The following is a 15,754-nucleotide window of genomic DNA, read 5'->3' on the forward strand; positions in this document are numbered from 1 at the left end:
CATGCTGACAATGATATCTGAGCCATATCTGTTATATTGCTACTTAGGATACACTCTATACTTTATACTGATTAAATCACTAAGCAATAAGCTCTTAGTTTGTGTATATTTCCATGGTTCATTGTACATCATTTAAAGCCTCATATTGGGAACATTTACATAAGCAAAAACAGTCCATTCACCACCTTTCAGTCAGGAAATTCGATTCAAGGTTGGAGCCATTTATCAAAACAATAACAGACGTGTTGGTTTTGTAGTTTTTACTGATGCAATGCTCCAACTTACTATAACTACGCTTGATTAAAAAATCCCTGAGCTTCAGATTCCTCCATTTATTTAGATTCCAACATTTAGTGAACTTGAACATATATTTTAATAAAAGTCCAGATACTAATTTGTTACAAATTACACCCAGAGGATGATGTGAAAGTGTTGCAGGTTAAAATTGCCAAGCAGACAGTAATGAAGCATCAAGGACGAAGAGTTTCTTTTATCTTTGCTGTAAGTCATATTGAATGCCACTTCACAGCAGGATGCAGATATCTACGATATGTGAGTCGACAATAGTGGACAAGTCAGGACTTAGATATTTGCAAAGCTTTCCCAGTTTGTATAAATTTGCCTTGGGAATCATTAAAATGAACAAACTTAGAAAAAAACAATACAAATTGAATGAACCCTAAGTTTATTCCTCTCGTAAATGAATACGCAGTCTGTTTTTTAACAAACAAATTCAATTTACAGTGACTCAGAATTAGGAGGCTGTTTGTACTGATTTATAAAAGATAAGCAATTTGGATTCATAGATATACAATACATAAACTGTCCACTATAAATGATGAACAACAACGACTCACTCCTCAGTGTCTCTTTCTATCACTGCCTCCGGTGCCTGTAGCTATACAGCAGCTCGTATATTTGCATGTGACTGCCAAGCAAATTTTATGCGAGCTTTTCGAAATGTCAGTGGAAATAAAACGTGAATTAGGAGTATTTTCCATCACTATGTTGAAAACAAACTGGCATCCCAAATGTCAACAACGAGATCTGCAAGTACATCAGAGAGAATGAGCTGTGTGAACGTGATTGTTGTTACTGCTCAGTGTCACAGCTATTTCATACTTTAACCTCAAAACACAAACAAAGACACGTATACTACTATGTATACTACAGACACGTTAGACAAACTAAAACCACAACTCGTAACGAAACGGCAGGTGTTATTTAAACATAGAACCAGTTAGATACAAACTTCTCTATGAGAAAAACACCAATGGTTTGAATATATTTGATTTAACTGAAATTAAAAATGATACTTCTTTGTAAATAGGAGATCATTGAGTGCATTTTCGCAGTTCCAGCTCGCTCTAATTCGACGCATAATTTACAAAAATGCGTTTTTGTAATAACCACGTCTTTTATCTGTCACTGCATGCTGCATCCTCTTCACATTTGCACGACATTGAATTGTGAACAATTCAGTGGATAAAAGGATGGGGGGGGGGGGGGGGGGGGGGGGGGGGGGGGGGAAGAGGTCACAGACTGTCAGGAGCAGCACATAAAGAAGCAGAGAGAAATCCACATTGTTTATTGAGAAATGACAGCCAAAGCCAGGGGTGTGGTGTACAAAGAATGAAAAGTCTCATTTTCCAACACTGTTAGTCTGAAGCGGAAATGTACTGAAAAAAGAAGAGAAGAGGTAAACAAGGGCTAGGCAAGAGTACACCAAATGTGACCAGTGAGCCAAAACAAAACTTCTATGCAGTAGATTTATGCTGTCAATGAATATTTATTGATCCTTGTACTGTCAGTATGATGTAAACAGGTGACAGATTTAACGGTGCTATATTTAAATGTGCTGTGCTCATACGCAATCACAGAAGTGTGAGGTTTAGCTTCCTTTGTTGAAATGGTAATTATTATACATTATCATAAACTGGGTCTTACAGCTTCAGCTACAGCACGCAATATATAACAGTGAAGGCTATAAATACATTGTAACCAACAATATGTTTATAGCTTATATTTTCTAAAACATGAGAGTTAAAAACAACCAAAAAACACACACAGATGATGAAACAAGTTGTAAAGAAATCAATAGTGCAGTCAAGACATATTGAGTTGGCACACTTTTATACGTATTTTTTACACGTTGGCACAGGAAAAGAGAACCTGAGGTTTATTAAAAGCCTGTTTGACTGTCGATGGCTTGTTTGACTTTTATTGGTACCGTTACAATTTTGGATCTTATTTTAAAAAGACAGTCACTGACATTTTGTTTGCATCAAATGACTTGCATCAGCTTAGGCATAAACATCAACATCGTAATATTTCTCATTTTCATTTGCTTAAGCAATTTGCTGTATTAGTACTTGCATCTGAAGCTCTAATCCTCCAGTTTTTGGTAGCGCTCTTTAAGCTTTATGGAGATAAAAATGTTCACATACATATTTTTCTTAAAGACACAGTGACATTAAAAATACATTTGTAAGGCTGTAATCCTGCTTCAACAAGTTATTTAACTTGCAACAAGTAAAATTATAATGATTGTGGAGCTTTCGACTTTGAGTCATTCAAGCATAATTCTGAATGATTTTTATTCAAACCCTCTTTCGGCTGTCGCGATCCACATATTTAAGCCACATAGTCTACATCATAATACACAAACTAAAGATCCTCCAACCATCATTTCACTTCACTTTACAGAACATAACTTTAATCCTTTAATTCAGCCTGGAAACAGCGTCGGCCAAACTTCTCAAAACTGCAGAATCACCTTTTAGTAATTGGCTAAACGCACTACTTGGTCGTTTCTGTATTTCCCGCTGCGCCGCTCCTCTTCACACGATGTCCTCTCTCATTTCCCTTTGTGCTTGTTGAAAAGAGCGTAGAGGACTTTCAAGGTTGCAGTGGTGTCCAGAGAGACAATATCTGTCACAATATTCAGAGGAGACATAATCCACATGCAGCATCCTTAAGCCACTGAGGCGGTAAGAATATGCGGACACTTTTTACCAGCATTAGCTAATAGCTACTCTCACAATCCATCCTAAGAGGTCATAGATCAGGAGGACAAAAAAAACATTAGATGGAAACTTAATCAATATGTCCTTGGTGAGATAAGATCCCTACAAAATTGCTCTCTGTTGTGAGATGCTCTGACTGAATGAATGTGACAGAAAGATCGACTTCACCATTGGCTAACCTAATTAATTCACGCAGCATGCTCTCATTTTAGGCCCTGAGAGCTGGGATTCCTCATTCAGTGGCTGCAATTATGCCGTTAATTAAAAAGACACCAAAAATGAATTAAATTACCCACTCGCTCCTGGCACAGATTAATTGTGCTAGTCCTTACATTAACAGTTATCGTGTCGAGGATTTATTTTACAATTACAGGCTCTGTGGCTGGGAGGCAATATGGTGGGACAGCTTTAGCGATCTAAAGAGAGGAAGATTCAAGTTTAGAGGGAAGTTCCTCCTGTCAATAGCGCATCTGCAGGGAAGTGGAGTGAATCTGCTTGCCACTGATTGATTCCCACACTTAGAGGAGTCAGTAACTCACCCGGTCACCTGCTTGATTTCACTCTCCGCCTTATGGAATGATGTAGTCTATGTGACCGAAGGAAATTACCCAAACACACACATGAGCGTTGCTGGTGGCATACGATGTAGTCATACCGCATGAACCCACCACAGATGTATGCTTTAAACTTGAAAATAAACAAAAACGAATGCTGTAGCTTTATGACTTCCTAGAATTTGAACCTTTTCATGTGTACATGTGGCCATTAGAGATCATGAGTATATGTCAAAGAAAGTCGGCATCTTGCATGCTAAATAACATAACATCCATGAGGGCTACCTACAACAACGTCACAAGCAAAAAGTGATTGGCTGTAAGTGCAATTGGCGTTTGGCAAATTCTTTTTATGTGGATGGGGCTTACAACAGCAAGCCTACACCATTAAAAACAGCCCCCAAACACACAAACATGATATTTTGTTATAATAAAAAACTAACCTAAACATACAAAACCTTGATCTGGTTCTTCATCTAATATTGACAAAAATTATGTTTGTAAATATTGAATACAGTTGATTACACACTGTAAAATTCACTAAAGCTGCCATTAATCCATCCATTTTCTGCTGCTTATCTGGGTCTGGGTTGCAGTTTAAGCAGAGAAGCCCAGAGCTCCCGTCTCCCCCAACCTCCTCCTCCAACTCATCCAGATGAGGGGACACCAAGGTGTTCCCATGCTACCTAAGAGATGTAATGTCTTCGGTTTGCCCTAGCTTCGCTCTGAGGCCTTCTCCTGATAGGATATGCCTGAACCACCTTGATTAGTTGGCCCTTCGGATACCCAAACCACTTCAACTGTCTCTTTTCCATGTGAAATATTAGCAGCAGTCTTCAGTAAGACAGATAACACAAATCCATTCAGATAAACACCCACACATTGATATAGCCTAGTAACAGTAACAGTAAGGATCAATCTCTGTGTCTAATCATCTATAGTGATACTCATCATGGCACGAGCGGCGCTCATTCATATTCAGCACGCTATTCCATCTCCCTCTCCAAAACACTCTCAAACTCTCACTCCACGGTGTAGAGCACATTAATTCAGCAATCCCCTTCCTTGCATGACATACAAACACATTTTAGCATTTTTTCCGTCATCCAGATAAATTCTCCTGATAAAGGGCATCATCACTGAATTAGTTTGACATTGGTGTCTTGGAGCGCTGTAGGATTTCATTTTTTCATGGTAACGATCATTTTATCTGCAGGCCTTTTTTCTTCTTCATCATCTGTGCCTGGCATTTCAATCTCAGTAAAACAGTCATGAACAAGTTCTGAGTGTGTTATGTGTGAACAAAGTGGATTTGTCTCACCTTGTGGGTCAACATTGGAGAGCTGAAAGCCTGTATCCTTCAAGAGGTCCAAGGCCAAGGTGACATTATGAAGCTAGAATTTTTTGAAAAAACAACAAAAAAATTTCAAATGAGATAATTCTGCAATGAACCACACTTATTGTAAGACTATATCACATACAACAAAAGCTATATTCTACCCCACTTTTGGTAAAAAAGTTGACTCTGTAACAACAGTAGAGATATTTATTGAATAAACTGTACTTTAGTGCTGAACTTACAATTATGAAGTGCTTTAACTTTAAATTTGAAGATTTCCATTTTATAATACTTGTATATTTTATTCCACTATGATAATATACTACAAGCCTTTTGTACTCTGGTGCTTTTATCGCATAGTAATAGCTATAGGTACTAATTACTTTTAAAATCATACATCTATTTTCTTAAATGCTTTCCCAACTAGGGGCATGGGAGGGCTGGAGCCTGTCCCAGCTAACATCTGGCAAACACACAGTATGCCCTGGAGTATTATACAACCCTGGAAATGTTAGTGGTCCATCACAGGACCAGCACAGAGAAACAGACAATCATTCACACCAACTACAGCTAATTCAGAATCACCAAATAACCTGACATTTATGTTTTTAACAACAACAACAACAACTTTTATTATGGGGACTGTATAATATTCATTTGATCATATCATATCTTTTAATGGGCACTGTTCTGGGTCATGTTTTAGTACTGTATCCAAGTGATCGGCCGGGAATTAGATTGATAGATGATCAGATGAAAAAGTGTACTTCATTCCTAACACTTGTGAACTGAATAAAGGAATTTGTGTGAATGCGTACACTGCACCAAAAATAAAATACGTTTGAACAGAATTTTGAGTTATATTTTGAGAAAATAAAGCTTTGAATGTGGCATGAATCCATATATGTGAATCTATACTTTACCATCTCAGAGTCACTGACAGGGGTCAGGTTGAAGTCAAAGAGCGGGATGAAAAAACCCTCCAACTGTCCGATCAGCAGCAGCAGAATCACACCATCAGCAAACTGGACAGCAAACCCACAGAGCATTGGAACATTGAAAGTGATAAGGGAAGTAATCACTGAGTCTATTTTTATCAAAAGAAAGCCTGTAAGCAGTAGAAGGTTTCCAGCTGTTGGTGTATACCTGTTTGTCCATATCTATCACCTGCAGACCCAGAGATGATATATGCTGGTTGACAAAGTGTACCAGGGCCTACAACAGAGAAATTATAAAACTGTGCAGTTTGAAATGCAACTTGACAATTTAGGGTATCTTCATCAAAACCCAAAGCATTAGTTGGAATGGTTAATATATCAGACTCTTAAAGTAAGACATCTAAACTTGTTCATTCTGCACCTCGTGTAGCTCACTCGAAATCAAGGAAAGTATTAGTCAGCCAGCAAAAAACGACTGCACTTTTAAAATATGAGATTTTTTTGTCTCTTTCTCTCTGTGAGCTGCTTTGTGTCAGCCTATAGCTCATTTCAGACTTTGTTGTCCTGTATTTCAAGTGTTCTCACAACTCTTGTGTTCAGGCATTTAGTTATCTTAGTCAAATATTGGAACTTCTGGCTCCAAAATCCTAAAATTGAGTCTTCAAAACAGGATTTCACTAACCCATGAGTGTTGTCATGGTGGCTACTTCCATTTTTTTACATGCAGTCTGTGAAAATTATTTGATTTTTTTTTTTTTAAAGAAAGAAAGAAAGAAAAAGATCATGCTCAACAGTATTTGAAAATCATCTTTTGCAAAAAGGCCAAAAAGCCTTACAAGCACATTGGATTAAGAGTCCCGTCCTTCACCAGCCAGCTCTGTTCATCTGCCATGTATTGAAGGTTCAGATCAGGCAACAAACACACAGCGTGACATTTATCATTTGTGTTAACACCACTGGAGTTCCTCTCTCTCTAGAGATGAGAAAGTCAACACCTTTAAAAAATCTCGGCACTTCTTTACTTTTTCTGGTGTCCTTGTTATACCTTTTTCACTGTGTTGACCTTGTGAGCCTCAAGCTTCAGCAGTTGCTCGATGGGATCTTCCCCTGGGTGACCAGACAGCCAAAAAAATGTGTTAGTAGGCTGTAATGCTTTTTGGATGACATTCAAGATGTCACATCAGCTCAACCTCTGACCACTCTCACTCACTTTCCGTATTGCTGAGGGAGTCTGTGTCGCTGCTGAAAAGGCAAAAAGGATTTATATATATATATATGAGGTGAGTTTTTCTTCACATTTACAGGATCACACGAGGCAGTAAGCACCTCACCTTCCCTCTGTTAAGATTTCCACTTGCACATCTGATTTGATTCCACTTTTGCTGACCTGGGTGTACAGCACACCACAATGAGCAACAATTACACAAAGTGTGTCTGAAACCATCCTGGAGCAAAAGAAAAAGTGCCAAAGTTTGACAAGAACAACTTACTTCTACGACTACAACTTCAATCTTCACATCAGAGGGCAAATCCAATTCAGGCTGGAAACATCTCACCATGGCAACAAGCAGATGAAGGGTGGCCAGAAGGTCCTTGTTGTGGATGACTGACAGGTAAACAGCAGAGGACCAGACACACACAAAAGAAAAATCGGCCGATGTGATCAAACTCTCAAGCAGGGCACGAGTGTCTTTGATAAATAAGAAACTGACACTTGGCCCCATAACCTACTTACCATTAGTACTCACCAGCAGCTATTTTCAATATCAATCCAGTTTTCAGCAAATCTAAACAATAGCATTTATTTTTATCTATTTATGTCTTCACTCTGTAAGTAAAACTTTCTCCACAGCTAATGATCGGAGCACTCCCATTAAGAACAACTCCATGATGACCCTGTTAGACAATATTACCATATTATATTGACCTTCTTGGTAATATATTATCCTTATTATTACTCCTGTTGCCTAACATTAAAAGAATTTAAATGGTGATGCATGTACAGCCCTATTTTTAGGTTTTTGTTTTTTTAATAAAAGCAACAAGCAAATCCCATAAACTGAGATTTTATTCAGACTAAATCAATTCAATCAATCAAAATTCAGAATGTTTAACATGAGACAATTTACTCTTTTATGAAAACTGTTAGCTCAGCTGCTGCCATCAAAGTCAAAATGACCTTATTTTTTCTTAACATTTTCTCAGTTCATCAAATCATTGGATTTGATTTTTATTTACATTTTACACTGTACACTAACTTTGTTTGAATTGGGGTTGTACTACAGAACAGCAGCAAACATGATTATCACCAAATCATGTTAACTTTTAATTAGCATTCGCACAGATTAGTCTTTTTTGATACGTTTCCCTGTCTTCTATTTGGATTCACCCTGAACAAAACGCAAAGGAAGGCAATGAAAGAAAGTGAAATAATTGTAGTCAAGAATCTGACAGCTGCCCTGCCAGGTTATGTTGTGTCAGCCCAAGAAAGAACATTTTAGGTAAAGTGTTCAGCAGTCTATAAGTTATTTCTCTGCATAACCAAGCAACCAGCACTGACGTGTGATTAAAATGAAACCCTATAATGTCAGGAAATTTTATCTCCACCAAAATCCTGCGCAGTTGGTGTAAGCTTACATGGTACCCTTGTGATAGCACCAAATCCTGTTGAAATGAGAGGGTTGCCAGAAGAGAACATTTGTTGACTTGTTTGTTTGCGAAGCCCAGTCGGCAGCATGACTCACGTTTGACGTTCCATTTGATCTGACTGCTGTCCTGCGTGCCCAGTCTCTTGCCCAGCTCCTCCATGATTATTTCCAGCTTGCGGATCTGAGCTGTGCTGGTCAGCACTATCTCTTCCACATTCAAATGCACGTCGGCCAACCTGGCTGAAGAAATCAAGAAACAACCGAGTATCATTATAGGGTCTGACTGACAACAACCTCCAGCTTTTTAACATAATATCTGTTTGTTTTTCATCCTCTCAGTCAAATCACTATCAAACGCAAGTAAGTATGATAAATGAAATATCAAATATTCATTATCTCACACAGCAGGTGATGAAGTACCAGTCCATCATACACATCCTCCTCCAGACTCTGAACAACGATGTGCTCGGGTTTCAAAGTCTTATTGATCCAATCAACCAGTGCCTACCGAGATATAATTCATCACACGGTCAGAGAAATTATCCGCTTTCATCTTCTTGCATACATTTTTCCTTTATCAGTGTTGCAGATGAAGAAAAAAAACAGCAAGAGACCCTGTTTTTAAAGATTGTGCTTTTGGATCCCGAAACAGATAATAATAATAATAATAATAATAATAATAATAATAATAATAATAATAATAATAATGCAAGATACAAGTGCTCATCTAAAAGAAAGCTTATATTTCACTTGTTTTCCTCTCAAGTTTACATATAAGACATCAGAATTATTTCAATTTTTCCATTTGTGTGAAACATTAGCGCTGCCCTCTTTACAACAACATGTTTAAAATTCTGATCCAGCAGAGTCTGCTGGCTCCTCGCCGTGACATCTGTCTCCCATCTTCTCTTATAATTATGCTCATTAAAATTTCACCCATCCTCACACCTTATTCCTGTATGCAGCCCACTAAAGACACAAAGGTAATCTCAGATCTGCGGCTGTCCAGGACGGGCGTTTGATGTTACAGTAAATGTGAAATAGAAGAAAGCGAATCCGACATGTGCAAGGCAGGGATTCATTTCTTACCTCCTTCAGCTTTTCAAGTTTGGGGTCTTTTAAAGATGTTGGTTGTATGAGTTTCCTCTTCTCCCCTGTAATGGACATGAAAACAAAACTGCGCTAGTCTCTTACGTCACCCAAAGTGCATCTGATAGCTCTCTTTAGAATTTCTGCTTTGAATATTTCAGTGATAGGTTTTACATGTTTTGGCAGTACCACTATGTTTGCTGCTTATTCACATATACTTTGAGGTTGGCCATTTTCAAATGCATTCCCTTCATACATCCAGCCCTCCCGAGCAACATAGAAATCAGCAGAGCCCGCAAAGCTGTTTCGGTTAGTCTAATCTATCTCGGCAGAACTTCTAACTTGGCAATATAATTAAGCTGCGAGAATCATAATTTTATGTGGAGTATGGATCAAAGAATTATTCGAAATCTATTGCTTTACTTAGAAAGACAAGCCCACTCCAACTCTGCTGTATGGAGCGTCTTGCATCTTTATGCAATGCTTTTGAATTGTGGCCAATTTCAGCTCCCAACAGAACTGCTTTCTCGATGAAGTCGGTGTCTTATAAACCCATCATTCGGTACACAAAAACTTTGATACTAGCCGGGGAACATAGTGGAGGATTCAGCAAATTAAAAACCAGATATTCACCCCAGGAGGTGGCAGAGACCAGAGCACACCAGATTTCACATGAAAGAGAATACAGGACCTAAACTCATTTCCTCCATGTCTGCTAAATGTGTAAATGAGCAACTGTCACCTTTCAAGTTCACAACATCAGTGCCCCCAAATGATCCGAAGGTCATGTCCTGCAGGTTTAAATGATTACAGATAGACTGGACACGTCTATATTCATTATCCTCATTATATAATATTGGCGAAAGTCTAATAGAAATGCACGAGGCAGACACGATTTTCAATATGAGGTCACTGGGATGATCTTTTACATGTGCCACATGAATCACTGATGACTAAGATTGACCTTTTGAGTAAATGCAAACATACCCTGAAAAGACTCAAGTTCCACAGGCTCTTCTTCTTTCTGATAATTAAAGATGTTCTCCTCCATCATTCCTCTGCAAAGTGATATCTTCACCTCTGCTGACCTGTCAACACATTTACATAAAATTACAACAAACTACAGGAATTTCTAATACACAGTGTATGATATCAATACAAGATCAAGCAGGGTTCTCAAAGTTTTAAAGATCGAATAGCGGTGTACCCCTCTTCTCTTCTTCCAGCTCAGAGGATGATTTACATTAGAAACTATTGTTTTTAGATATTTGTTAAGTATTGGTGAGGTAGAACTTCTTGACACCAGCTGATTTTGTTGGGGGGGGGGGGGGGGGGGGGGCGCGCAAACAAGAGGCAAACCAGACATTTTTCTGCATGGGCCCAGAAGAACATCTACAAAAACAGTGTAAGCTCCATTGTTCCATCTACAAACCAAATTTTGAAAAGATTTCCATGCAAAATAAATGAGTTTGGATTCATTTGAACAGAGGTGATGTCTTGTGGTCTACTAATTAAAACTGTACATTTTTTTAGACATGAATACAACATCTGGATTAAAGGGAACATGAACCGTTCATATAAACAGCAAACAGCAAACTTGCAAACTTTGAGAAGGGTTTATTAATGCTAAAAGGTACAGAGTTTCATTGTTTGCATTGTTGTCCAGATGTCCTTTTCAAGAAGACCCTGCTTATTTTGGCTAAACAAAGTCAAACCACACTCTGCACAACAGCATGACTCCTTATTAAAATAGTCCAGATGGTAAAATCACCTTCCTCTAGTCAGAATAGTCAACTATTGAAAATATTGGGACCGTTCAATTTCCTACTTTGATGTAAAATACAAAGAGGAAGATAATAATTCTATTTCAAGCAAGAACAGAAAAACATTTTACTTTCAATCAGTTGGTCTTAAGACTTACCACATGCTTGGACTGTTATTAAAAGACACCCAGCAGGAAACATAGCCCTAATATAACCTCTTCCAAAGCATGTTGCTGGCTTCAAATTCAAAATGTGCATCTCTTTTTTTAAACACTTCGCAGTTTTACTATTTGTCTTTGCACCCCAAAGGCAAGGTTTAAAGGATGTGCAAATCACTGAATTCTGCTTTCATCACAATACACAATTTGTACACAATTTGTTCCAACTTTCTCAGGGGGGAAAGTGGGTTGTAAAGCACAGAAGAATGAAGAAACACTTTCTCTATGAATATGTTTGGCAGAAAATACTCTCAGTGGTGCCTCAGTAAGTCCGGAGCCATACTGCTCAGTTTTCAGCTGGTTTTGAGGACTGACCAGCAGTGAAAAATGCCGGCTGTGATGGCAGACAGCTTACCTTTGAGAGGAAATCTTGTATCTCAGAATTGTTGCTTTTAAAGTACAAAGACAAAAACAGCCTTGTGCTCAGCTCAGCCACACAGAACTTCTAATGCAGGTATATTACTCTGACTGAAGGTGTTACACGTTTCTAAAAACACAGAGAAACGGAAACTGATTGGGTTTGGAATCGATCTGTTCCAAAAACACGTTATACCAAAACAGGAAGCCACTTAACTTCCTCACTTCTTTTTTTCCCTTTTCTTTTTTTTCTCAACGGCAAACTCATTAGATCAAGAACTTCAGGTCCCTGCAGAGTTACAGGGGCTGGTCTTGTTTCTGTGAACATTTTGAATCATATGGCCTGAGACAAAGCACAGCAAACACATAAAGCAACACACTCTGACAAAACAGACGTGACCTGGAGCTTGTCAAACGGTTGTTTCCTGGATCTGTGGAACAGAAACGCCTCGGTGAGCAACTTCTCTTTCTCTGGGTGTTTAGATTGTGTGTGGCTTCCTTTTCCTGAGGTTGACAGTAACTTTCAAACAAGGTCATAAACAAAAAGTCTTTTTGAATAAGCTTACCTTCAGCACTCTGGGAGCGACTCGGCAGAATTGAGTTCCTTAGCTGATGTCAACTCCACAAAGTGTCAAAACAGCGATATATCAGAAGTGGAGGGCTGTACTCAATCTGAATAGACTCTTGTTATTTCTATCAATGCAAAGGTCTGGCTGTACTCAATTTGAAAACTGTTGGCTTGAAAGAAAATAACATGTCACAGGGTTGAAAAGGAAGATAAGCGCATGAGAGGATGTGGCAGAGAAGAAGATAGCACTTCCTCTTTTTGATATTGGCTTCGACGCCGAGCGTTTTCTGATAGGAGCGTTTATGCTCTGTGACACGAACCCTGGATAAGACTTTAATAATAAGTAGTCATTGAGCGAACAAGAACAGGGAAGACTCTTGGGTATAAGTGTATTGTTTTGAAAACTACACTTCAGGAGGGCCGTGAGAAGCGTGACACTCAGAGGCCTGAACCACTCAGGCTCGACTCACACATCTCCATCTGTGACCACCCGGATCAATTTGCCGTCATCTGGCCTTCTCGGTTACACAAACACATTAAAAGGAAAAGAAAAAGAAAAGCAAAGATAGACAACAAAACAACGACCTCTGTCTGTGCACTGGCCTTGTTGAAGAAAAGAAAAAGGACCACTCATCAGTCAGACGAGGGGCAATTTAGGGGATGTGGAAGGTTACCATAGCAACAAAGGAAAGAGACAAGAAAATAAAGGCCTAAAATAAACCTATAATTCCTTTAGCTAAACCCAAATTGAAGGAACTGTCTGTTCAAAAGCCAATCTCGCTCAGAAAGCCAAAGCAAATTTAACCAATCTCACAAGCAAGAGATAAAATAAAATTCCCATTCTGCTTGATTCCACACATTTATTTTTCTGATAGCCTAGATTAAACAGAAAAAGAAAAAAAATTCAGACACACACTGGTGAACCAGCCAGTGTTAACTCTGTCTGAATTGACTCATCCATTCTCTCAATAATTCAGACCGGCTCGAAAATGCATGAGCAGTCGTGCACTGTACATCTTAGCAGGTCTTGAGGTGGCACCACAGGGCCAGCTCTGCTTCAGGAGAGTAGTAATAGGTCCGGGTCTCCTTGGAGAGCTGTCTGAAAGGCTGGTCAATATAAAGATACTCTGACTCTGACTCTCCTGGGACGGCAAGAACACACTGCAGTCAAGGCAGGAAGCAACAGCATGAACTTTTAAATATGATTTAAAATATGCGTACTATGCATAGTTCAGAGAAAACATGCTATTAAAGAGTATAGTATAGGAATAACATGGAACATATTAATAATGTACAGTAAAAAGAGGTAAAAAGAAAGTAAACCATTCTTCAACTTTAAGATTTTATGTATCAGGACTTTTTGTTAATAATTTGTTCTAAATCAGGTCTTAAAATTGTTTAATTACAGCCTTGGATTAACAGCAACATGACACACCTTACCTTATCGTTATTTATGTAGCAAAAAAACAAGCCAAAACACAAAAGCAGTGTGTGAAAAAGTACACCCTTACTGTTTCAAAAGCAATTAAGAAGGTAGGTAGGCAGCCAGGTGCTGCCGATCAATGCAAAAACTGTGAGCACAAAAGAAGAGGTTTTGGCAGTTTGTAGATTTGGAGTATTCAGGTATGTGTTATTACAATGCCACAGGGGGAAAGACATCAGCAGTGATTGTAAAGAAGCAACTCTTGCCAATTTCCAAACAATTTGTAGTCAATCATTGTATAATAAGAAAAAATCTTCACAAGTAGAAAACATTCACAGCACTTACCAATCTACAGGGCTCGGGGAAATTGCAAAAGAGAAATAAAATGCTAGAGCTTTGCAAAGTTGCATTCAAACAAACCACAAGCCATCTGGTACAATGTCTTTTGGACAGATAAGACCAAAGTGGAGATGAAATAAAAGCATATCAGTATAAAGACTTCATACCAACTATTAAGCACAGTGGTAGAGGGTAGTATTCTAGAGTCAAATGGTAAGGCCATCTGTCTGATAGTCAAAGCTTGACCTAAAGTGGTTGATGCAACAGGACAATGATACCAAAAAGAGCAGCAAATCTACAACAGAATGGCTGAAAAAAGAAAAAAAAATCAAACCTTAAAAGAACTGCAATGCCTGCAAACCTCAATGAACTGAAGCAGCATTTTAGAGTTTGCAGAAGTAGAAGAGTGGGATAAAATTCCTCCAAAATGACATAAGATTAGTTCTTACTTTTTCACACACTGTTTCTGGATTTAGGCCTAGCTTTGTTAAACAAATACTAGTAAATGGACTTATACTTATATGGTGCTTTTCTATTCTATTTGAGCACTCGAAGCAGTCTCTTACTAAGAGGCTCATTGACAGACAGACAGACACACACACATTAAGACAAGGTTTTTTCTATGTGAAGCAAAGAACCTTTAACTTAACACTCTCTCATTCCAGTGAATTGGTTGGGGGCAACTTGGGATTCAGCATCTTGCCTCAGGATATTCAACATGCTTCTCTCAACTGTTTCCTTGTTTCAGTCTGAGTGAAGCTAAGCTAAGCTAATTGACTGCATGCATAAAGAAGAGTTGCAAAGATCTTCTTACTGAATTCTTAGAATTTTAAAAGGTTTAATAGGTTTTCAAATTACTTAAACACTGGAAGCAGCATAACACAGTACACACATCATCCAAAAGCAAAGGCAAAATTATTCAGTACTTAGTTAAAACTTTGTTAGGGTCTCACTTACTTGTAACTGATAAGGTTTCAGTGTCTCCTGGCTCTCAGGCACATCCATGGCTCCCTCATCACATCTGGTGCCAAGATGGCAACAGCTGGAACACCAAACTCAAGGCTTTAAAACGACAGGCCACAAACCAGCTGCTGACACCAAGATAGCTGCTTTCACCTCCTGCCATCCTTTTGTGGCTTTTAAATGTATTTGTTCATTAATCCATTTTCTTAATTCCATATTCAATTCAGAGTTGCAAGGGGCAGGAGCCTCTCCAACAACCCTGGATGGGTTGCCAATCTGTTCCAGGGCTAACACATAAAGACAGACAACTGTTCACACTCACATTCACACCTATGCCCAATTTAGAATCACCAATTAAGATAACCCCATGCATGTCTTTGGAGTGTGGGAGGAAGCTGGAGTACCAGGCAGACACACAAAGAAAGGTCCAGTTGGATTCTAACAATTTGAGCTATTTAATTGTAAAGTTTTATCATCTACAGACTGCAAATATTCAAAACAAAATATAATTTATATATAATTACAGTAT

At 38.5% G+C, this 15,754-nt stretch overlaps 1 protein-coding gene across 4 annotated transcripts; it reads right to left on the bottom strand.

Moving 5' to 3' along the window:
• Positions 1–1,572: 1,572 nt before the first annotated feature.
• On the bottom strand, positions 1,573–15,663 carry parvg (parvin, gamma). 4 transcript variants are annotated; one of them, XM_012922614.5, is made up of 13 exons: positions 12,499–15,663; positions 10,582–10,682; positions 9,595–9,659; positions 8,907–9,009; positions 8,602–8,745; positions 7,348–7,463; positions 7,189–7,244; positions 7,068–7,099; positions 6,903–6,964; positions 6,066–6,134; positions 5,843–5,944; positions 4,902–4,974; positions 1,573–2,931 (listed from the first exon to the last, which is right to left on the bottom strand). In XM_012922614.5, exons 2-13 carry the CDS (start codon positions 10,646–10,648, stop codon positions 2,858–2,860), a joined length of 963 nt encoding a protein of 320 aa, XP_012778068.1. In that variant the 5' UTR covers positions 10,649–10,682; positions 12,499–15,663; the 3' UTR covers positions 1,573–2,857. The 4 variants fall into 4 exon arrangements, with proteins under 4 accessions (XP_012778068.1, XP_076742117.1, XP_023009316.1 ...); XM_076886002.1 differs by having other exon boundaries at positions 10,582–10,677; positions 12,497–15,663; XM_023153548.3 differs by lacking the exon at positions 12,499–15,663 and adding an exon at positions 12,333–12,490.
• Positions 15,664–15,754: the final 91 nt, after the last annotated feature.

The sequence above is a fragment of the Maylandia zebra genome, linkage group LG7 (genome assembly GCF_041146795.1).
Source record: "Maylandia zebra isolate NMK-2024a linkage group LG7, Mzebra_GT3a, whole genome shotgun sequence".
Lineage (NCBI taxonomy): Eukaryota > Metazoa > Chordata > Actinopteri > Cichliformes > Cichlidae > Maylandia > Maylandia zebra.

Bases quoted from the DNA above. Each gene is read 5' to 3' on its own strand.
- parvg (XM_023153548.3), bottom strand. From the start codon at position 12,469: ATGACCTTGTTTGAAAGTTACTGTCAACCTCAGGAAAAGGAAGCCACA. The intron at 9,010-9,594 runs GTAAGAAATGAA...ATATCTCGGTAG, and splicing joins AACTTGAAAAGCTGAAGGAG to GCACTGGTTGATTGGATCAA. The intron at 8,746-8,906 runs GTGAGATAATGA...TGATTTCTTCAG, and splicing joins GGTACTTCATCACCTGCTGT to CCAGGTTGGCCGACGTGCAT.